Source organism: Castor canadensis, chromosome 11 (assembly GCF_047511655.1).
Source record: "Castor canadensis chromosome 11, mCasCan1.hap1v2, whole genome shotgun sequence".
Lineage (NCBI taxonomy): Eukaryota > Metazoa > Chordata > Mammalia > Rodentia > Castoridae > Castor > Castor canadensis.
Window position 1 is genome coordinate 46,444,134 of NC_133396.1, and position 23,770 is coordinate 46,467,903.

General features: G+C 54.1%; 1 protein-coding gene across 4 annotated transcripts; it reads right to left on the reverse strand.

Annotated features, from left to right (window-relative positions):
• Positions 1-275: 275 nt before the first annotated feature.
• On the reverse strand, positions 276-22,741 carry Myo1c (myosin IC). Of its 4 annotated transcripts, none has more exons than XM_020157918.2 (32): positions 22,460-22,741; positions 15,412-15,567; positions 15,200-15,315; positions 14,466-14,664; positions 14,301-14,381; positions 12,630-12,809; positions 12,451-12,549; positions 12,194-12,307; positions 12,031-12,102; positions 11,520-11,639; positions 11,317-11,399; positions 10,995-11,100; positions 10,811-10,891; positions 10,493-10,584; positions 8,560-8,654; positions 8,436-8,482; positions 8,209-8,289; positions 6,130-6,235; positions 5,908-6,025; positions 5,239-5,352; positions 5,086-5,162; positions 4,684-4,752; positions 4,502-4,586; positions 4,242-4,401; positions 3,842-3,925; positions 3,024-3,117; positions 2,874-2,929; positions 2,609-2,744; positions 2,462-2,532; positions 2,282-2,379; positions 2,076-2,175; positions 276-1,599 (listed from the first exon to the last, which is right to left on the reverse strand). In XM_020157918.2, exons 1-32 carry the CDS (start codon positions 22,532-22,534, stop codon positions 1,573-1,575), a joined length of 3,192 nt encoding a protein of 1,063 aa, XP_020013507.2. In that variant the 5' UTR covers positions 22,535-22,741; the 3' UTR covers positions 276-1,572. The 4 variants fall into 4 exon arrangements, with proteins under 4 accessions (XP_020013507.2, XP_020013511.2, XP_020013510.2 ...); XM_020157922.2 differs by lacking the exon at positions 22,460-22,741 and adding an exon at positions 21,632-21,759; XM_020157921.2 differs by lacking the exon at positions 22,460-22,741 and adding an exon at positions 16,835-17,091.
• Between the last annotated feature and the right edge of the window lie 1,029 nt (positions 22,742-23,770).

The window sequence follows — 23,770 nt, forward strand, 5'->3', positions numbered from 1 at the left end:
GCTGGGCTGCATTCCAGCAGAAACGAAGGCCGTGTGGGCAAGCACGGTGCATGATGCTTATCTGCCTCCAACCCAGAGCACTGGGTCATGCTGAGCAGCCTTGGGTGAACAGTCAATGGAAGAGGACACCCAGAGTGCAGTCACTGGTCACTCTCACTCTTGCCCTGAGGGAGGGAGCCTGTCCCTTTCTGGGAACAAGACAAAATCTGCAGTATAAGGCCCCTGGTTGCCTTTTAGTGCCCTCTTCCTTTCCAAATATTCACAAGGAGACCATGTTGGCAAACACATATTGCTTTATTTAGTGTTTCTCTGGATTGCAGAAGTGCTAGCGGTGGGCTGAGACCACCAAAGGGCACAGGGGCAGCTGGGTGGCCCCCAGGCTCTCTGGGGTAGAGGGGAAGCAGCAGAAAGAGGTGATGCCCCTGCAGCTCCTCCAAGGCCAGCCCATTCCCCACATTCCCAGGCCACAGAGGGGCCAGGAACTAGTCAAAGCCCTATATACCCTTGAACTAGGTTCAAAGTGTGTGTAAGGAGGTGGTTGTCCTAAGGCATGGACTTAGGCAGAAGAGGTCCTCCTACCTGCTGGCCCCCAAGGGGGATTGCTGGTCAGGGAGCCAGGTGCACACTTAAGACATAACCTATGTTTTATGGGGCTCCTTGACCATGGGAGAGGCAGTGAGGTGTGCTAAGGTCAGGGCTTCATGCCCAACTTTGTCCCAACCTGCTGTATGACCCTGGGCAAGACCCTTTCCCTTTCCTGGGCCTCCGTCTTCAGCTCTGTAACCCCAGAGGGCTGGACTAGACAATTTCTCTGAGTTTTCTAAATTCTATGTCTAAGACTTCTTTTCCCACTCTGGGATGCCCTCAGACTGGGACAATAATATTAAAAGGACATTTTTTTTTTTTCTTTTGATGCTGGGGATTGAAACCAGGGGCTCACACATGCTAAGCACAGTTTTTACCACTGGGCTATACCCCCAGTCCATAAAAGGACATTCTTAAGGCAGGAAGGTAGGGATGGGCAGGAGTGGTCTCAGCCCCCAGGTGGAGGTCAGAGTGGGCTGCAAAAGGTGCAAGTGGGCAGGACAGACAAGGTGTCAAGGGAAAAAGGAGAGGCGGCCTGGCCAGGGAAGATGGCCCCACCGCCCAGCCCACCCAACGTCTTGGCTACATTCCTTGTCCTGTTTGTGTCAAGGAAAACACATCCAGTGTGTCTTGGGTAGGAAAATGGCTTTTTTTAAAAAATAGTTTCCTATAAAGCATCAAAAAATCTCAGAGAAAACCTCAGCAAAAATTCCCTTCCCTCATATATTTGGCATCAGCAGTGGGGCTGGTGTGACTTGCTCTGGCCCCGCTTTCCTATTGCTGTGGCTCAGCCTGGCCCACTCCTGGGGTAGCTCCCTGGCCCCTGCAGTCCACTCAAGAGAGGAGTAAGCAGGAGGCAAGAGTTTGCAGGTGGGCTTTGAGGTGTCCCTGGGTCCCTGTTTAGAAGCTCGAGTCTTTGGTAACTGGGAGAGGTGGAGGGGATAAGCAAAGCATTGGGAGTCAGGAGGGGGCCAGTGGGTGCCTTTATCACCGAGAATTCAGCCGTGGGGCCACCTGTGGGGCAGGGGGAGAAACCCAAGTGGTGACTGGGAAGCAGGCAGCAGGTGCTCTGGGTATCTGTAGGTCTGGATTAAAGGAAGGCAGTAGTGGGGGGGTTGAGGGGGATGTGGGGGTGCTAGTCTGTTCCTAGAGGCATTGGTCTTGGAGACTTTGGTCCTACTCTCATAGGATTAACTGCTGCCCTGGTCAGAGTGAGCTTTTCCTCCCATCTAGCATCCTGCCTATCCCTCCAGATTTTCCCCACATCCCCATGCTGCCATCTTTATGACCCTCTGCATCATGGGAACTCAATCAGCCCTTCTCTGGCCCCTGTGAGTGGGCAACTGGATGAAGAGGGTAGTATGGTGCCTTTTGGATTAAGGATGTGAATGAGGTGCCCAGGCTCTGCCAAGTACTATCCAGGAAGGCTTGGCAATTGGAGGCTCTACCATAGCTCTTGGACTCTCCCCAGGGAAGCAGGCCCCACTTACCACAGCCAGGTGCCCATTCTTGGCTTTGGTTATAAGCAGCTCTGAGCCAGGTGTAAAGTCGATGATGCCATCCCTGCCAGGACCCCCTGCAAATGTAATGCTGGAGGGAAGGAAGCACATGAGGACTTTTTCACAGAGACAGACCCCCTACGGTGGGGCCCTGCCCTGTGCCCAGGTACAGATAGCCCACTCACCACCTGTCTCACCTGCCCTGGTTGATGTTGATATTGTTCACTCGATCGGCGCTGAGGGCAGTCTTGGTCAGTGTCTCAATCACGTGGTCACTCTGCAGCACCACATCTCCCTGGGGGGCCAGGTGGAAGGAGAGGTCAAGCCCAGCTCAGAGCCAGAGGACTCCCTCCACCTCCTCAGCCTTAAAGGGGCACCTTCTGCTTATTGTCCTCACGCTGCACATGAAGCACAAACAGGCTGTCACTCAGGCTGCTGACAGAGATTCCTGAGGGAGAAGGGCAGAGGTCAGGGATCAAGGGTCACAGCAGGGGTCCTCTCTAGAAGTCCGGACTCTGGCTGACCTGTCAGGTTGGCGTAATCAATCCTCTGCTTGACTTTAGCGTCCTCCACAATGACCACGGCATTCGGTGTAAGCAGTAGCTGCCGGGAACGAGGCTTATAGCCTTTGCGGTCATATTTCACCACTGGCACGGCATACTGGAGACACAGGGCAGAGTGTGGGGCAGGCTGAGGGTTTCCAGGAGTCATCTCCTTATTGTCTGCCTGTGCCCTGATCCACCCTTGGGCAGGACTGAGCTGGACTAGGGGCTGTAGCTGGGGTCTTACCTGGATGGGCTCAGAGCCTAGTGCCTGCAGCACTTTGGGGCTGATCTCGTCTGTGCCTGCAATCCAGATTAGGGAAAAGAAGTCAGACAAGGTTAAGAGGGGAACAGGATGTAGACGGAATGTTTGAGAGCTGGAAAATCAGGGACTCACCAAGCCGCGTGCTGATGAAAAGTCTGGGGACGCTCTGGGGGTAATTATCCTTCTTGCCCTTAAAGATCTCACTAGCCACAGCCTTTTGCTGCAGCTGAGGAGACAAGGGAAGTGTGTGTCTGTGGGTGCCATAAGGGATTGGGACCATGAAAGGAGACAGGCCCAGTCCCTCCCTCTTCTGCTTTTTGGTCCCAACACCAGGAGGCTGAGCCCTGCCACCAATCATCCTATCGGCCTTTCCCTTCCCTTACCCTTTGCCCTGATCAACCAAGGCTGAAAGCTCCTCAGAAGGGTCATGACAGCACTGTCATGTTCCAGCCCTGTCTTTGGGAATGATTCCCTATCAGAACCTGAAGCCCCCAAGATTCAATTCTGGCTTGGGATCTTATAGGTAGCTGATTGCTAATATTCAAAGATACTAAGATTATCTGAGCTGGGTGGGTTCTTCATCATCATCATCATCCAATACTCTGTTGGCAAATTCTGCTGGCAAATTATAAGGCACATCATCTACCACCAATGTCTGTCTCTGTAACCACATTACCAATTGACCAGAGTAAAGCTGCAGCCTTCTTAACATGGATCTCTGTGTAGTCTCTAACAAACAAATGGAGTTTGCCCACAGACCAACCTTATTTGCCATCCAAAATCTACTCTTGCCTCTACTTCCTACATGAGGCCCAATAAGGACCTGGGATCCATTTGAGATTGCAGGGTAGATTGGGATAAAATGATTCCCCATCCCAGTACTCTTCGTTGTGATGCCTGCTGCTCCCAGACCCCACTGCCTAGTCCTTGCTGCCTCCTGCTCCCCACACCTGCTGCTTCCACTCAGGGCTGATGCTCCGGCAGTACTTCCACACCATGTTCTTCATGCACAACTCCCGTAGAAGCTCTGAGGCCTGTAGGGAAGAGTGAGTTCAAAGGACCTACCCAGCCTGGCCTCCTTCCCTCTGAAGACATGCAATGTATGCCTACCACTGGCCTTTGTATACGTATTACCCCTTCAGTCTGGTCCTGATGGTTTCTCTCCAGAGAATTCATTTTTAAAATTAAAGAAAATTTTAAATCCCTGTTTCTCCAGGGAACTAATTTTTCATGGCCCAACTCTACTTCTCCCTAATGAGTCCTCCCTCACTGTTCCCTGGCCACATGATAATCAGGCCCCTGTAAAGAGCGCTTTGATGGACCCTAACTCAGCAGGGAAGACCCACAGACCTCTCGCAGGGCAGGTGGGGGCGTGGGCCAGGAGGTGTCCAGGACATTCTGGGGCAGCTGCCGCCGCAGATTAAGCAAAAATGAGGTGCGCACATGATCCAGGAAGAAGGCATTCTCAGGGCAACGGGGTGCATGGCGCAGAATGAAGCCATGGATGAGCCTATGGAAAGCATGCCAGAGAGGGCTGGGGTAAGAAGCCTGGCAATGGACCCCCATACACACCTTCCTCGGCAGCCCCCTCACGGTATCCCAACACTCACCGTCGGATGGTCTGTGCTGCCTGCTTCCTCTTGGCTGCCTTCCTCCGACCCAGTGTTCCACGCCACCATGACTGAATACAAATGGCTGTGAAGACCACAGGTAGCTGAATTCTATCTCCTCACCACAGTGGCCCGATATAACCCCATACCCCATCCCTCCAAAAACCCCTGGGCCCCCAAACCTGATTGCTTCACCCGAAGAAATTTCTGCCGCCAGTGAAAGCCTCTCCAGGCAGCCTGGATCTTTGTGGCTGTGGTTGGGAAACAAAGTCAATTGGCTAAAGCTCAGGGCCACCAGCTGGGGGCCTGGAGAGGTCAGTGACATGAATAAGGAAGTGGCTGAACAAGCTATTGTGAGAGGACGCATGAGTTGTGTAAATGAAGGAGCAGATGAATGTGGGAACAGGCTCCAGTCAGTAGCCAGAGGCCAGTCCAGTTGGCAGGCAGGTGCTGCACTAAAGTTGGGAAGGCCCAGCTGAATGTGGGTGGGAGGACTTCCTGGAAAAGGACCCCAAATGCAGTGACTTCTTCCCTGTTCCTGAGAAAGGACCCCCTAGGATAGGAAGAGTGGGCCTCTCTCTCACCCAGGCTCTGCCGCCGGACCTCCAAGGCATCCTCTGTGGCAAACAGGGTCTTGGGGAAGCGGATGAAGATCTTGGTCCTGGGAGGGTGGCAGTGATCAGCCTCTGGTTGCCATGCTCTATGTCCCCCAGATATCAGGCATAGGTACCACTCACCTGCCCATCTTGTACTCTTCAGGCTTGTAGCCAAGGTGTCTGACCAGCACAGCCACCCCATCCTGGGGCCGTCCTGCCCATGTGGGCCACGTCTCTGGGCACAGTGACTTGTACCTGGGGATAGGAGAAGCAAGAATGTACCTGGCTACACCATAGCAAATGCTCTCCCTCTGGGAGACCCCATCAACTTTCCCTGGGCACCTGCTTGGTACTCCCACCGATTTGTTCACAGCTCACAGAGGCCTGGGAGTCCCTGTTCTAAAGATAAGGAAACTGAGGTATTCTCATCTGCCTAAAGCCAAGGGATACATCGAGGGATAGACAGAATTCAAACCCTGATTCATTTCCTAGGCCTGTCACTCTGAATAACTACAAAACTGCTCCAGCCTCTCTGATCTCCTCAAGAATTGCACCTCCTCCCCCAACCTTGTGCTATCTCTGGTAGATGTGCTCCTCATAGACCCAGGGGCTCCAGGAGATCAGGGCTTGGGGGGTGCCTGGTGTACTCTTCCAAGATTGACATTAGGCCTGCAGCATGAAGGGGTCCCCGGCTAGGTCCCACACAGCTCAAGTCTCTAAAATGAGGTGGTGAATACCCATCTTCCCTCATGGGACTCCGGAGTTTCCCAATGTCCTGTCCCTTCCCTGGGTGATCTGGCCCCACCCCACCTCTGCAGGAAAGCCTCGTATTTTCGACGATAGGCGAAGCCAGCTCTACGCACACGCAGGTTCTCCATCAGCCCCAGGTACTTCACCTGGTGCCGGATCAACACCTCATCAAAACGGCCTGAAGAAGGGTAACAGGGTGGTTAGGCTCTCACTGACAGGCCACCCGTCACCACTGTAGTGGAGGCCCAGCCCTGCAGTCTCACAAGACAGGAGGGGACCTACCAGGCTGTTTGGCATCATTAGGCTTGATGCAGCGGATGTAGGCGGGCTCCTTAGACTTCAGGATCTCCACTAGCTGCAGAAGGCTCATCTTGAACTGGGTGGCCACCTGGTGAGCCAAGAGGGCAGGAAAGGTTGGTTAGAGCTGGACAAAGGCTTCTGACACCTGAATGTACCCCCCTGCACTGACCCCATCTCTCTGCTTGGTTCTTACTTCCTCCCACCTTTCCCTCACAATAGAGGAAGGGGCCAGACTACCCAACATCCCTCTGACTGAGCAAGATACCTCAGTTTAGGAACAAAGCTCCAGCCAAAAAATCCTGCTCAGCTCTCCTGGCAATCTCATCCTCTCAGGCTACATTCTAAATAGAGGGCCCCAGACCCATGCATTCAACCATTATCTTTGTACACTGCTCTGCAGGACCTTCAAGGATCTCAGGCTTATTGGAGAAGCAGATTCCTTAGCAAAGATTAGCAATCTTTTGTGGTCGTATGCCTGGGGGATCCGCGAGCACCAAGAAGAGACAACTAACTGGTCTGTGGGGGTAAAGGGCATCAGGAAAGATCTGAAAATGACTTTAAAGGGAGATTGAAAGGATAAGGAGGAGATGGCAGTAAGGGAGGAGAGAAAAGCAGTACAGGCTGAGCAAAGATCTAACACAGGGAGCTAAAAGTGTACAAGGATCCAAGTGGGGAGTAAACAGTGGGGTTAGACAGGCAGGCAGAGGCAGTATCATAGAGACACACAGCGAGAAGGGGAGGATTAGATTTTGTTTTTTTGGTTATCTTAGTTTTTTTTAAAGTGTGTATCAATTGTACATAGGGTTTTCATTGTGATATTTCTATACATAAATTTTATCTGGGAGAGACAGCGAGCCAATAAGAACTTGGAATGAGAGAGTGACAAAGAGATCTGCATTTTTTTTTTTTTTTTGTGATACTGGGGCTTGAGCCCAGGGCCTACAACTTGAACCACTCCACCAGCCCTTTTTTGTGATTGTTTTTTTGAGAGGGGGTTTCATGAACTATTTGCCCTGGCTGGGTTTGAATTGTGATCCTCCTGATCTCCACTTCCTGAGTAGCTAGGATTACAGGCATGAGCCACCAGTGCCCGGCTTGCATTTTGGAATTCTCTACAGCAGCTATGTGGAAGGTGGATCAGTAAGGGCAGAGGGGAAATCAGCCAGAAGGCTGGCTAACTTAGGGGAACAGTAACAAGGACTGACGTGCAGTAATATTACAGAGAAGGGGCCGAGGGGAAGGAGTAACATCCAGTGGCTGGATGAGGGAGATTGTGTGTGTGTGTGTGTGGGGGGGTGTTTGAAGAACCATGGGAGGGTGCTCAGGGAGAGGGCAGGGCAGACAGAAGCAAAGGTGGGGTTGGGGACACACACAATGCCTCTGTGCCCTCCCTGGCAGCATATCTCAGCCTTGCAGCACTCTGGCTTCTACCTCCCTCCTGACCTGGGGCCATGCTGATTCCCTCTTGCTCAGCCCAACAGTCACACCTATGCCCTGCATTTGGCACCACTGGCTACACCTGTGTTTCCTAGCACCTCTATGTCATGATGTCACTCTTTTGCCAACCTCCTGGCCTTTTTTGGCCTATGTATGTGTTGAGCTCTCTTGCTGCCTACATTTCCCTCCCACAGGTCTATCTGACAACAACCACTTACTCATTCTCAACTTATCTCAAATGGGTCCTCTTCCGGGGAGTCTTCTCCACACCCTCAAACAGCTGTCTGCTCCCTTGACTAAGCTTCCATAGAGAGCCCCATCCCCCCATTGTGGTGAGAGCCCCTATTTAACTTTTGTTAAACTTTTGTCTACTCAGTAGGTAGACATACAGAAGCACTCATAGACAGATGTAGGTACTAGGATACTCACACAGACCTAGAGACAGGCACGTACACATGTACACACTTGGACATAAGCAAAGATGCTCCTGTGAGTAGCCTCCTCCAGACACAATGGATGTGCACAGAGGCATCAACAAATGCGCCCACATGCACACTGCCAACTCCCAAGCACTCATCCATGCTCAGGTACACACACAGCCCCTTGGCCTCAGAGCCTCCGAACCGTTTCTGGCCGCTTCTTGTCACTGAGCTCGCTCCGGTCAAAGCACTGGCTCATAATGGGATTCTTCGAGCTGCACATGGTCTGTGAGGCAGAGCAGGGGATCAGAGTGGAGCAAGGGACAGAAGGGACAGAAGGGACAAAAGGGACAGAAGGGGCAGATTCCTGGGTAGAGGTGAATATAAGAGCTGGGGACTATCTGCCCCCAACAGTCCCTTTCCCTTCCTCACCTCCTTCAGGTTCCGGAAGAGAAGGTCATTGTTTTTATCCAGAAACCCTGGGAGGGGAGAGCAGATGTGAAGTGAGAGCGAGCCTCCCTCCCCGCCCCACAGGGACTAGCCTCAGGATCCTCACCAGTTACACTGTAGGTCACCTCCCCGGCATAGTGCAGAAGGCGGAACTCCCCACGGCCCAGAGATTTCCTGGTCCGCTGGTCAGCCAGCTTGTGCCTGGAGGTGACAAGGACAGGAAGCTATAGATTGTTGATCTGAGGCATGCCCCTGCTTGTTGAAGAGATCTCAAGAGCCATCTAGTAGTTCGAACCCCAGTACCACCAAAAAAAAGAAAAAGAAAGAAAGAAAAAAAGTAAAGAGCCATCTGATAAGGAGCAGCGAAACTCCTGGGCTATCCCACCAATCCATGTGCCATATGGCAGAAGGGCAAGGCCATCAACCCCCCACTGCACAGAGATCACTGAGGCTCAGGAAGGTTGAGAGCCTTGCCCAGGGTCACACAGCACCAGGACTGAGGAGTGGAACTTTGGCCTCAGACTGCCAGGCCCTCTGGGCAGAGCGCAATTTTCATTACCTCTGGCTGCTGCATGACTCTGCTCAGAGGGTGGTGAGCTGTCCACTGCATTTTCAGAATGGAATTTGCCCCAAGAGATTACTTAAATCTTGAGCATGTTTATACCCTTTAGCCCATTTTCTACTTTTAAAAACTATTCTAAGCAACTAACTAGAAATACACATAAAGATTTAAGGCACAAAGATGTCAGAGGTAGCCTTGTTTTTCCAGCAGAAACCTGGAGGCTAAGGCCGGGACTGGGGTGTAGCTCAGAGATAAAATATTTGCCTAGTATACATGAGGCCCTGGGTTTGATCCCCAGTTCCACAAAAACAAAAACAACCCTGGAGGCTGGCCAGGGGCCCCCTGAGGCTGGGTGAGAGTCATGGGTTAAAGCCGTGAGGAAGAACTTTGAGGAAATTTTTCTATTTGATGATGCAGGAAAATACTCAGGATATAGCATTTCCCTGAGCCTTATACACAATAAAGTACTCAACTATGGAAAAAAAATGTATAGAAAAAGGCAGGAAGGAAATGCCTGGAATTGTTAACAATTATGACCTCTGGGTGACAGGGTCACAGAGGCTTTTGCACACATTCCAACTTTTCTCTAATGAGCAATGTTATTATTTTTAAAATCAGAAACAAGCTTTTAATATAATATTAAGCAAACAATGCTCAGTGCTTTGGCATTCGACAGCCCTGGGCCTGAGTCCCAGCTCTACAATCTAGATAACCTTGGGCAAATGGCTTCACTTCTCCTAGTATCAGTAAAATGGAGAAAACACCAGACACCTCTTTAAAGGGTCCCTGTGGTTAGAGGACAATGTGTACAAAGTATGCAGGACTCAGCCAGGTGCCGGTAGCTCACATTTGTAATCCTAACTACTTAGGAGGTTGAGATCGAAAGGATCATACACAATTCGAGGCCAGCCCAGGCAAACAGTTCGAAGACCACATCTCCAAAATATAACCAAAGCAAAATGACTGGAGGTGTGGCTCAAGCAGTAGAGTGCCTGCTTTACAAACATGAAGCCCTGAGTTCAAACCCCAGTTCCACCAAACAAACAAACAAAAGAACTATGCAGGACTCTCTGGGACAGAGGTACTTGTTTCTGTTTCTACCCCTCCCCACTTCAGGGAGATTCCTTAAATAAAAAGCAATTTTCAAATAAAAAACCTTAAAAAAAGAAATCTTAGAAAGTTTTGTTCTCAAAAAAGAATAAGGAGGAAGCCATGTTCCAGAGGTGGTGGCTTCGTGCAACTGTCCCTAACTTGGCACTTTCCCTGGTGATCTCCTTGTGGCTGGTGGGGTTTTTATGTTTGCTTGTTTTGGTTTTGGTGGTAGGATCCAACTGGGGCCTTGTGCATGCTAGGCAAGTACTCGAGCATTGAACAACCCAACTCCCTACCCTATGGCTGATATTTACCACTGAAGACGGACCCCAGCCTTCCACAGGCTTTGCGCCAAGTGAGTCCTTGCCCCAGCAGCCCAACTCACGTCAGGAAGTGAGGATGAAGCTTGACAGTGTCCTCTAGCTTCTCTAGGAAGGTCAGGTCAGTGGCCTCCCCAGGACGCAGACACTCCTCATCCTGAGGGACAGGGCACAAGGTAAGAGGTATACTGGGGAGGGGCTGGAGAGCACAGACACTTCCAGGACACAAATCCAGGAGAAAAGGACAAAGCATAGGCAGTCTGGAGCTTCTAGACTGGGTCAGAACCTCACCAGACCCATGCCTGGCCTAGCCTGGAAAGAAAAGAGGAGGATGGCTTCCCAGCTGACCCCCAACATGAGGCCCGGAGGAGCAGGAGACCCACCAGGATGGAGATGACACCCTTGAACTTCTCCTCCACAAGGTCACAGATGATCTTATTGTCGAAATACTGGACGGGCTCCCACTGCCGGGAAGGGGAAGAAGGACATCATCATGGGGTCCACACCCTCTCCTGGAAGCCCATCCCCCACTTCCCACAGTGCCAAGGCACCCAGGCTCGCACAGACCGCAATGCCTTCTGCCTCATACTCCTCCTGTTCCGACTTTAGTGTCAGCTCGATGAAGAGCTGCTGAAGCTTCTCATTGCAGTAGTTGATGCAGAACTGCTCGAAGCTGAGGGGAAACAGAACCGACAGTAGTGCCAAGAGGCATGGCCGGGGTGGGAGAAGGTCAGGACCAGGCCCCAGAGTAGCTGGGGTAAGAGATGCAGAGCAGACCCAAGCTGGCTGGTGGAAGTATAGGGTAGGAATGACAGGCAGGAGACAGGGGAGGGGGACAGGATAGGGGAGGCATAAGGAGATGCCAGCAAGGGCTAAGGGAGGTGCTGACCTGTTATGCTGGAACACTTCAAAGCCATAAATGTCCAGGAGTCCAAGAACTGTGGTGCTTCTCCAGCTGGGGCTCTCAGCATCCTAGGACCAGTCATTCAATCAAAAGCATGGGTCCCGATGTCTGCCACCGCAGCTCTGGGCCCCAGCCTCCATGATTACCCTCTCTATCTGCCTTGTAAGCGGCATGGACAGAGCACTCACCTTGGAAGCCAGTGACCTATTGATCTTCCTGACTAGCCAGGTGAAAGTGCGACTGTACACAGCCTTGGCAAGAGCGTCCCGTGCATATGCGGCCTGTTCCAGGTTCAGTGGGCTAAGGAGCTGTTAGGCAGGGTGAGACATAATAAATGCCACAGACCCCCTTCCATCCCATCTCCTCTTCAGACTCAGGCAGAGGACAGGAAGCTCTCATCAGCCTGCCCTCCTAGCTCCAGTGTGCCTGATGGTTAGTGTGTGTTTGCAGTATGGGGACACCAGGAGAGGATGGAGTAGCCACATCAGAGGGAAGGTGGATAGGAAGAGGCCTCATTCCTGAAGGTAAGAGGCTTGGTCCAGCCTGACTCTGTTACCTTCTCCCTGTGTGTCCTCAGCAGCACTGTTCCTCCAGCAGTACTGAGAAGGTCAATGAGCAGGTGAGGGGAAGGGGATGATGGGAAGGGGCTACCTTGGACCACCTGCACCTCCCTCTCCTCTGGCAAAGGCTAGGCCTTACCTCTTCTCCTTTGGCAATGATCTTCCTATGTGTCAGGGCTTCCCGCAAGGTAGAGCCTTCCACACCAAGGAGCTGAGTGGGGATGGAGATGGTGGCCATAGTGAAGGTGCAATGCCTTCTTGCCCCAACTGTCCCTCTCCTTGCCCTCTGCTCAACAACTCACCCTAGTCAGATACTTGAGCTGGTTCTCGGTGGTGACCTGGGCATTGCTCTCCTCATCAGCAGCAAAGTGGATGTTGCCCAAATGCAGGACGCTGGCCACGATGCTCAGCAGGTCCTGAGGGAGCAGGCAGGTGAGCATGGAGGTGGGGGAGCAGGGAACCCCATGAGGGCAACTAGATGATCAGATGGAGCAGCAAAAAGGTGGCAAAGCATTGGGAGGTGAAGGGGTAAGAGGAAGGTCCCCAGAAGAACCGTCACCTCCACTTCATCCTCAGTGAAGTCAATGACTGTCAGTGCCTTCCTGACAACCTTCCAGTCACTCTTGTCATTGATGGAAGAGACCTTGGCACACTGGCCCTGAAGAAAAGACATAGCTGGGTTGCCAACCCTGGCACTTTGTCCTGGGGTGGCTCTTGCTCTGCCTGCCAGCCATTCACCTTCACCAGGTACAGGTAGCTCTGGGGGTTCCGTTCCAAGCCCAGCCTGCGCAGCGTCTCCTCCTCGCCCCCTTCCAGCAGCTGGTAGAAGACATGGAAGTTCCGCTCCCCATGATTCTGGTGCACCACTCGGGACTTCTCCAGAAGGTAACTGAGGATGTGGCCACCCACAGGGGCACCCTGTGGTCAGTAGAATTGGGAAATAGAACCCATTTTCTCCTTTCTCTCCTGCGGACCTGTGTTCTAATTCCAGCTCTGCCACTAGCTGTGTGGGCTCAAGCATATCACCACCTTTGGCCTCAGTTTCTTCATCTAAGAAGTAGGGAGATTCAATTCCATCTACTTCACAGCTTCACTTGGACCTGAAAGGCATCTCAAACTTAATAGGCCTAACACTGAGCTCCCGACTTTCCCATCCTCAAATTAGCTCTCCCCATCATGGTCAGTATATTCATCCTGCTAGTTATTCAGGATAAGAAGTTTTCAGTCCTAGAAGTCTCTTTTTCTTCCCTCCTTCCTTCTTTTCTCCCTCCTTTTTTTTTTTTTTTTTTTGACAGGATCTCACTGTGAAGCCCAGGCTAGCCTTGAACTTGAGATCCACCTGCCTCTACCTGCTGAGTGCTGGGATTATGGATGTATACTACCATACCCGGCTTCTCCTTGAAGCCTCTTTTTCTTCTACTTGTTACATCCAGTCAGACATCCAATCCTCCTACCTTAACCTTCAAAACATCCAGAATTCATGCCATTGCTTGCCACCTCCACTGCCACCACACTGATCTGAGCCACTGTAATATGTCACCTATATTATTACATCAGCCTCCAAACCGGTTTCCCTGCTTGGCTTGGTTCCCCTGCCATCACTTCCAACAAATAGCCAGAGTGACCTTTTCAATAGGAAAGTTAGATCATGACACACTTCTATTCAAAACTCTCCAATAACCTCCATCTACTTATATTTAAAAAGTTCTTGCAGAGCTGAGGGTGCAGTTCAGTCACAGACTGTGTGTTTATCATGTGGGAGGCCCTGGGTTTGATCCCTAGTACCAACAAAAAAAGTTCTTGCAAAAACCCAGAAGGGCCTGCACCATCTGGCACCCCCACCCCACCCATTCCCTGGCCCCTTGCTCTGTTCTCCAGCCACTCTGGCCTCCTTGTCCTTGAACACCAAGCACCCTCCCACCACAAGGCCTTTGCCCTGGTCATTCCCGATGCCTGGCTCTCTCCCCTATGTATCTGTCGCATCAAGCCTTTACTGAAATGCCACTCTGAGAAGTGAGGCCTACTCTATCTGCCTTATTTAAAATTGCAGTCAGGCATGGTGTTTCACGCCTGTAATTCCAGCTACTCAGAAGGTTGGGCAGAAGGACTGTGAATTTGAGACCAGCCTACACTACATATCGAGACTCTATCTCAAAAAAATAAATAAATAAGCAAATAAATAATAATTGCAATTGCCCCTCATCTTTACCTCATTTTATTTTCTGCCATGCCTAAATTGTTCTCTTTCTGTTTATTATCTATTGCCCCAGGAGGCAGGATTTTTGTCTGTTTGGTTTCACTGCTGTACCACAGCACCTGGAACAATACCTGACACATAGTAGTTGCAAAGCAAATATTGAACCCACTAAATGGAAAACCCCTCCCTCTGTCCCAGCCACCCACAGGTACCTTGAAATCAAACTGCACATCCATGTACTTCCCAAATCGGCTGGAGTTATCATTCCGGAGAGTCTTGGCATTGCCAAAGGCCTAGGGGTGGATGGGGGTATGAGGGATCCTGGCATTCTCTCCCTGCCCTCCCCTCCCATCCCCTCAGAGGCTGCTGCACCTCACCTCCAGCACAGGGTTACTCTGCAGCAGCCGGTCCCGCACAGCACCACCCCGCTCTGGTGCTGGGCAGGTCTCTGCATAGAACTGCAGCAGTCTCTTGGTGGCCTCTGTCTTGCCTGCCCCACTCTCCCCAGAGATCATCACTGCCTGGTCTCGGCGTTCTGTGCGCAGTGCTCGGTATGCAGTGTCAGCTACTGCAAACCTGGGACAGAAGCTTGTCAGGGAATTCATGGGGTGCCTGACCCCACTGCAGGTGGTAAAGTCCCACAGATAGGATGGCAGACGATGCCTGTATCTGACTAGAGTTCCTTTGAGTGGGAGTAGGGCATACTCTGGAGGATGGGCTGGGGTCCCTCAAGGGTGTGGACCAAGGGAGATCCTGTGCAGTGGAAGATGGGGGTGGGGGGAGTCATCCATGTGGAAGCTGGGTCCCTCATAGGTAGGGCTGGGAAGCCCTTCTAGGTGGGGGCCAAAGGGTTACTAAGGTTGGAGGGGGGTTATGCCCAAATAGAGTTGAAGGAATAAGTCATGAGTGTGTGGTAGGGTGGGGCTAGGGGTTCTGCTTGGGTGGAGTTCAGAGATTCATGTCTAGTAAGGACTAGGGTAACTCTAGGGTGAGCAATCATGGGATTCCTCACAGTTGTGAACAGAGATTCACCGGAGGAGGAGGTCAGGGAGCATCTTAGAGTGACAGTTGGGTGTGGTCATCTTGCATGGAGCTGAGGGGAATCACTCACAGGTGGGGAGGCACTTCGTAGAAGCTGACACCACGGTAGCGCTCCATATGCTGTCGGCTGTAAATCTGTAGGTCCCGGTAGGGGTTGACAGAGACCAGGACAGGGCCGATGTACGTCTGGAGGTCAGGGGAAGGCAGGTCAGAAGTTTGTCCTAGGCATTCCTGGTGCTTCCTTTCCCCTCAGCCATGCTTCTGTGCCCCGCTTGGTCTTACATAAATGAGGTTCTCCCGGAAGCGCCGCCGCAGATTCTCGATGAAGGCGGCCTCACTGGTGAAGTTTTCCAGCAGCACGAAATCCTGCACCCCCACCCGGTCACGGGCAGTCAGGGCGCTCTCCATGGTCACCCGCACCCCGTCACTGCCCAGGGCCTATGAGGAATGGCCACAGGAGAGGGTCAGAGCCAGCAGGTAAGGTAAGGCCACGTCTCTGGCCACGCCTGCAGGATGTGGAAGGCAGGGGCAGGTGGACACAGAACAAGTTAGGTATAGAGGGCCAGGGTCACAGGATGCTGGCACACAGAGCAGAGGCTACATGGGGCACATGGGACCTACACACAACTCACAGCAGCACCCAGGACCAGTGGATTTGGGAACAAGGCCATGGAACACAGGGAGGCGCTGGTTTTGTGTGGAGAAAGGTGGGTCTTGAGAAGGAACTCCTTGGAATGGCAGAAAGTATGCTATGTTGACCTTGGACAAATCCCCTCCTTTCTTGGGGTTGCTTCCTCCTCAGGGAGGAGGAGTTGAGTTAGACCAGGTGACCTCAGGTCTCTTAGCTCTGGGGCCAGGTGTGACAGGTGCTTTGGAGGACAAATGGCTCAGAGTGAATTTTACAGACAGGTGAGGCCACTTCTCCAGTTCCCACCTCCCAAATCTCCAGGGATACAGTGTTGTTTAAGGGCCAAGCAAGAGCTCCCCAGGGCAGGGGAGGGTTTTCCCAGGGGGTGGGGGTGGGGGTTGGGTGGGGGAGGTTGTCTCCTGCCCCAGCTGGACTTGACACCCACTCCAGAAGGGGGTGGCTCTCCTTCCTTCCCATGGCTGGGGCCACTCCCTCCCCTCCAGCTGCTGGGCACCTCCTCAGCACTAGGACTCAGGAGGTGGGGATTTTACCAGGGAAAGCCCAGCTGCCACTGGAGGGTGGGGGGCATACAGGCCCACACCCAGAGTTGAGATTCCTCTTCAAAGAGGGTCTGTAGGCGCTAGGAAAGTGACACCAAGGGTCAGAGAAGAGGAGGGAGGTGGGTGACCAGAGAGGTCACCAGGTTTCCTCTTACCACAGATGGCCCAGATCTCCAGATCTCTGGCGGGGGACACCCCTCAGGGCCTGGGGCCTCCCTCTCTCAGACTTGTCTCTCAACCACTACACTCCAATCCCGCACCAAGCTGCTACCAAACACGGCCGCAGTCCCTCCCCTTCGTCCAGGAGTGAGGGGGTCTCTCAGCTGTCCACAGGAGCTACTCGTCTGGCCCCGGGTCCGAGCGCCCCGGGCCCAACTCCAACTTGGCCTCCTCCCCCTGCAACTTTCCCAGACGTTTTTCCACCCGAAATTCCTGGGCCGCGCCCGCTTCCTGGCGGGGCCAAGGCGGCGCCGTGAGTCAGGGAGGGACGCCCGAGACCCCCGCCACCCCCGCTCACCGACGCCCGGTAGCGCATCCTGCCGGGCCGGCCCGGCGCCCCGCTCCGTTGCCCGCGCTCTCCGTCCGGGGCTCGGCGGCAGCAGCGGCGGCGTCAGCGAGGGAGGGGTCGGCCCGCCCCCCGCACCGCCCCCTCGCGGGCCGGGGAGCGCGGGACTGGGTCCTCGTCCGCCCCGCTCCGGCCCGGCCTCCGGGGTCCGTCTCCAGCTGGCAGGGGCAGGGTGGGGGTTACGGGGCAGACCTCCGAGCTGGGGCAGAGGAGCGCTGGGGCGGCGGGAGAGGGGGCGGAGGGGGGCGGGGGCGGCGGGAGGGGGCGGGGCTCCCCGTCGGGCCGGTGCTCCGCCTGAGTCAGGTTTTCCAGGAGGGACGACGTTAGTTCCAGGGTGGGGCCCGGAACCCGCCCGGCCGCCGCGTCTACACGGGCCCGGAACTCACTTCCGGGCTAGTGTCTACACTACGCGGCCAGGCCCGGCGGGACTAGGGTTGAGGCCCTTGGGTCCCAGAGGAAACAGGAGTTCCCTCCCCCCAACACCAACCTCGAGTCCCGGGAAAGTTAAAAATAGAATGAAATGTCCAAATACGGCCGGCCGGCGCGCCTGGGCGGGCGGAGCCTCGGTTAGGGACACTGTCCACCCCCGTATACACTCTGTGGGGGCCGACCGAGTCTTTAAACGCCAATAATTTTTTTTTTTTCAATTTTCTCACTATGTGACCCAGTCTGGTCTTGAACTCCTGATCCTCCTGCTTCAGCCTCCCAAAAACTGGATTACAAATTTGGGCTACTAGGCCCTGGAAGAAATCTCTTTGGGCCCCTTCATCCGCAAGGAGCACACACCCTAGGGACAGGATGGCCATAGGGGTGCTCTTGCTTCGCGCAGTGTGTCCTGCCTGGCTCCTATGGAGACCTCAGTTTCCCACTTGGGAAACCCGCATCCGACCAATACCCTTCTTCAGCCTGAACATCCCACTCGGGCCTCTGTCTCCCAGGGGCTCCTCCTCTCTCTGCATTCCTCCTTTCCTCTGGATCCCTCCACTCCCAGATCACCCGCTCTCTCCCCAACCTCGCCCCCACCTCGCCCCCAGCAGCCTCACCCTCGCTGGGCTCTCTGCAGGCACCAGCTTTTTTTGGCCTAGCGGTGCGGACTGTAGCTCAGATCCCAGGGCTGGTAGGATGGTGATGGCTAATGCTTGAGAGAGGCTTGGCTTTTTCTTCCTAGCACTATGTATGTGAGCAGATCAACTCAGAGCCTGTCCTTCATCCTTGAAATGAAGCGAATACTTGCCAGAAGGGTTGCTGAGGTAAAGGGCTAAGGCATTTACCAGGATCAACACCACGACCCTCTTCAGCCCTTCCTTCTCTCCGCCACACTTGCTTGACAGACACATCACCCTTAATCTAGTGGGGAAAGCCCCTCAGGCGTGCCTGTCAGTTACAGAGTTCTCAAGTGCTTTAACTGTCCCTTCCCTGGCAGATAAAGAACCTGAGGCACAAAAGGGGGTCACTGACTTTCCACGGGAGGAAAAGCACAACCAGGACACAAAGCCCCAGCGCGCCCCACCCTAGGACCCGGGCTCCCTTGGGGAGAGAGAGGGTGAGGCTGCGGCAGGTGTGGGCTGCAGCCTCGCGGGGAAGGCTCATTAATTCAAGAACAACAGCCCGGCCTGAGCCCCGCGGCCCGGGGGACTCTGCGTGGGGTCACCAGCTGGGACATGGGACCCTTTGGAGGGGGCGAAAGGACTGGATGCTGGGATAGGAAGCGGTGCCCCCTTGTTTAAAATCCAGAAGGCAGCGGGAAGAGGATCCAGCCTGCAGCCCACCCAGAAGTGGGAGTGTTTTGGAAAACCAGCCGAGGGGAAAAGGGTCGAGAGAGCCACCAGAATCTCTGCTCGCTCTCCTCGCGGGGCGGCGGGGACGGAGGGGAGGAGCTGGAGAGCGAGGCGGGGCTTCGCGGCCGCAGTGCCCGCTCCGCCCCGCCCCGCCGCGTCAAGCGGCTGGAATGAGGGGAATCCGTGTGGGGAGGGGTCGGGCGGGCTTCCCCCAGTCCCGAGCCGAAGAACCGCATTCCCAAGATGCCGCTGGCGCCCCCGCAGCCACCGCCCGGCGGCGAAAAAAGGGGGCGTCACCGTTGCTGCTTGAGCCACAGACCCCCACACACACTCCGACAACCCCCACTGGCCAGTCCATCTCGCTGGACCGAAGCGTGAGTCCCAAGAAGGGGTAAGGAAGTGGGGAATCGAGGGTGTGAAGACACCACGACCAAGGCTGCAGCGCTAAGCACTTCCTGCGTTCTTGGCGCTTTTTTATATTACTCCCTTCAGTGTCCCCTGCCAAGATATGGGATCTTTATTATTACTCCGTTTTACACGGGAAAACTGAGACTGAGTAGGTGAAGTGACTTGTAAAAAATGATGTATGGAAACCTGAGAATTCTAACGCTACTGCAGGGCTGCCCTGACCCCTCTGGAAGGTTAATAGGACTACCCTAGCAGGTTGTGACCTTCCTCAGTGATCCAGGACAAGGCCCTGTCGGTGTTGTGTGACTATTGATGTGTAGGACTTAAGAGTGGCAACTAGGGAACATGACTGGCTGCAGGCTGGGGTGCAACTATGGCTCCTAAGTGACTTATTTCTCAAAGGCACCCCTCTGGGTCCTCCTACGGGGAGGAGTTTACTGGAACCACAGGGGATGGGGGCCATTGGCAGACCTGGGTCAGCCAGTGTCCTTTAGCCAGTGTGGGCCAGCTGTCTCTACACCACCTCCATGCCTGACTTCTGGGAGTGGAGAGCAGTGGGCAGCCTCCTTCAAATGTTCCCCCAGTCCAGGGCCATGCAGATCTGGGGGGTCTGCTCTAAGGACTCCCAAACTGAGGCCTTAGAGCAGGGGAAGGACAACCACAGCCTGTCTCACTGGCAGCTCAATGCTGGGCATGGAGCAAGTGCTCTTACTTTTTTTTTTTTTTTTGGCGGTACTGGGGTTTGAATTTGGGGCTTTCTGCCTGCAAAGGAGACGTCTCCAAGTCCATTTTGCTCTGGTTATTTTGGAGATGGTCTCTCAAACTATTTGCCTGGGCTGGCCTGGAACCAAAATCTTCCTGATCTCAGCCTCCCCAGTAATTAGGATTACAGATCTGAGCCACTGGTGCCAGGCTATTGTTTTGTTTTGAGACAGGGTCTCTTAGGTAGCTCAAGGTGGTCTCAAACTCACTATCCTCCTGCCCTCCACTCCTGAGTGCTGAGATTATAGGTGTGAACCACACTTGGCACAATTGAGACTTATCAAACAAATCTTAGGGCTGGGTCCAGGCTGTTCTAGGCTTTAGGGAAGCTGATGGTGAGGAAGAATGGGGAGGAGAAGGTGGAGAACATAGTGGCTCTACCCTGATTGCTTCATCACAGGGCCTAATCAAGGGCTGTATACTCTAGTTCCAGAACCATGGCCTGAACTTTCCAGAACTTTGGCCTGCCAAAGAACTCTCCCTGGGGGTTTAGCAAAAGTAAACAGAACACCTTGCCCCTAACCTACTCTCTTCGCTTAATGCCCTTCATGGAGAGAAAAGGTGGCACCTTCAGCTGGTTATCATGATCTGGCACTAAATGGCCTGCCCTCGTCCTTCCACTCCTCACACTAAGCAGTCACCACCTGCTAAACCCTCATTCTTGCTTCTCCACCACTGAGCCTCTCCTGGACCAAGATACCAGCCTCCTAGCTTGCTTCCCTGCCTTGCTCCCACCAATCCACTTTCCCATAGTAACCTGTGGCATTTACAAATGCAAATCTGACAATTTACATCTCCTATGAATGGAGTGATGGTTTATGACACACAGACCCACAATCACTGCTTCGTGATGTCTTTGCATATGTACTTCTGGAGGCCCCCTGTCCTGAGTTTACCTTAATGCTCCTTGCATTCCTGTGCATGGCCCTCTCCAGTCCCTTCTTTCCCCAAGCCTCCTCTACCACTACACACAACCAGGAGGAGATGCTTGCACCCCTGACACCAGTCACTAGACACATGTGGCTCTCAGCTTCTGGGCCTTTGCACCTACAGCTTCCTTGGTCCAGCACACTTTGCCTCCCCACCTCGGGGACTCTTGGTCATCCCTGACAACTCAGCTCAGGTATCACCTCTTCCAGAACCCTATCCTGACTTCCGCCAACACACAGCTTCTTATCGCATCAGGTACTAATCGACTGTTTCCTTGTCAGTCTCTCCCAGGAGACAGCTCCCGTCCCAGGCGACCATTGAGGTAGGCACCCAGTTCGGGGATTAATAACCACCTCGTGGGCGCCTGCATGAATGAATGAATTTCAGAGCACAGTAGTGTAAGCTGAGGGGGAAGGCGGAATAAAGCGGTGGGCGAGCCATTCATTCTTTCATTCATCTGAGCACCCGACCCGACACACTTACTCGTGCCAAGGCACACAGGGGCCACTGGCGCGGCTGGGCCCCGAGGGTGGAGAACGGGAAGGGGCGGGGCTCGGGTGGCTTCTCCGGAATCCAGAAGCAGTAAGGGTTGCGGGAGGGGCCCGCAGGGCGCCCTGGGTGCCTGGGTCCTGCGACACCAGCCACTCTTCTCCGCCCTAATGTAACCCGCCAGTGCTGTAAGTCCCCACCAGGCTGAATTCCAGCGCCTCCGGGTTCTGAGACCCAGCATCCGCCAGGCCAAGCGGATCCTCTCAGCGATAGCTGGCCAGAGATCCCCGCCTTTCCCACCCACCGTATCTCCGGGCCCAGTTCGGAGCCTCCCCAGGCCATGCGGCCGCTTCCTGTCCCACGCCCTGCCCCGCGTACGCACCGGCTCGGCTCTTTGGGTGTGCGGGCGGGGGCCGGGCTGGGCGGTGTGGCCGTCTCTGGAGTCCGCGGCCCCGGCACGCTCTTCCCCGCCCAGGGCCCGCCAGGGGCCGGGCCGCCGCCTGTCGTCATCCCGGGCAGGGCCCAGTCTCAGGCGCGCGCGCGCGCCCTCCGGCCCCGCCCCTCCGGCCCTCGCCCGGTCCCTGGCCCGTGCCCGCCGAGGTTGGTTCCGCACTCCTCACAGTCACATCGTGCGCGCGCACAACCTTCTCCGTGGAAGACCCGGCCCACTTTGCAGTGTGGGGTGGGTGGGCTCTCCCTGCTCACGCTATGGCCCCTTTGCATCCCTAGAGCAAACCAGACCTTCCCTAGAGTGCTAAGCCCGTGCAGTTCTTCCCCATTTCTAAATACCTCCATGCCTTTACCCACTTCCCCCGCCCAAGGTCCTTGCTCTGAGTCGGGCAGTCCCAGTTCCTCTGGCCTGGCGGGAAAGGGGACGTATTAATTGTATCATGCGTCTGGAACTTCAAATGCACTAGTCCTCCTACCTCAGAGCAGCCCTGTCACCTTCTTGTTATTCTCAGTTCACAGCCCAGCCCATTAAGGTTCAGGGAGCTGGAGGAGGGATTCAAACCCAGATTCGCTCTTGGAAAAATCTTTTTTACTCCTTCCGTCCACTTACTACTTGACCAGTAGGTTTCTGCAATCACCAAGGATCAGAACCCATCCTTAACTGATCCTCTCCTTCCTGAGGGATATGCTTCAGAAAGGGCTGTCGGGCCCTGGGGAGACACTGCCACCCTTCCTCCCAACCCACAGCATCCCGGCTTACAAGTTTGCATGGTCTGTAAGGATGAACCACGCGGATGATCTCCCCGGTGGGTATCAGCTCCACTTGCAGTGCCATTCCACCCTGTGGAAAGCCAGCCTGCTGAGTACTCTGGCCTTAGAGCAAAAGCTGCGTGGCTGCCTACTGGCTCTGGCCGCTCTGGAGCCCGGAATCTCTGTGGGACGGCCACTTGGTTTTGCTTTAACTACAGCCCCAGGGGATGTGGCTGGTCCAGCTCCTCAGGACACAGCTGGAGCCTTCCAGGTCTGATTGGGAGGCCTCTTGGCTGGAGGGTTGGGGCAGGAAGAGGAGGGGCTGAAGGATGGAGGAAATGCCTGTTGTCCCAGGTAACCAGAGGAGCTGATGCAGCCACCCATGGGGGATCCTGGGCTCCAGGTCAAAGGGTAGGAGGCCTTTCCTGTTCTCCCTGTAGTTCCTTGGTTCAGCCACTGTTGCTGCCTACTCTGGTATCAGCGGGAGAACCCAGTGACCACTCCCCTAACCAGAGAGCACATCCTGCCCTAAGCCAAGAGGTTGGCTCTGCCCCTCTTACATGTCTCTGCAACTTGACTGCCTTCCAGAGCAGTAGGTGAGACCTGTCTCCTGGGTCCCCCCCCCCCTTTTTTTTTTTAAACTATGATGCCATGATGGTTTTGAATTTCTGGGCTCAAGTAATTCTCCTGCCTCAGCCTCCCAAGTTCTGGGATTGCAAGTGTGTACCACTGCTGCACTACCCCTTGTTTTAGATGCCAGGCCTGCCCATGATGGGTAGGTGCTGTTAGGAGGGGAGGCCTTTGTCCTACCCTTCTGAAGTCTCAAACATTTGAGAGGTTAATTTCTGGGTTCTTTGGGTGTGCACTCTAACCCTTTACTTCTTACTTTTCAACTGTACCCCCAGATCCCCCCACCCCACCCCAGTGTTCCTGTTTTTCGATCTTTATTGTTGCTAAATCACAGCTGACACTTTCCTGGCCTGGGATTGAGCTCTCTAGTCTCCAGCCATTCCTTACAGGAAGTGAGAATGGGGAAGTGGAGGGGAAAACAGACTTTTCCAGAGGGAGAGGCTGGCATAGGAGGAGTGGCTGTCCTGTGGGCCTAAGCTGACACTGATGGCCCATAGCAGAGACCTTCCGCTGAGCACCCCTTCCTTCCCTGCAGCTTCCCCCTCCCAGGAAAGGCCTGTAAAACTTCCTTCCTCTGGGAAGCACATCTATCCAGAGCAAGCTCATCCCAGTGGTCACACAATGGCCCTTATCAGTGGTGGAGCCAGGCACAGAGACCTAGTACACACTAAGTCTCACATATTTCCTGTTT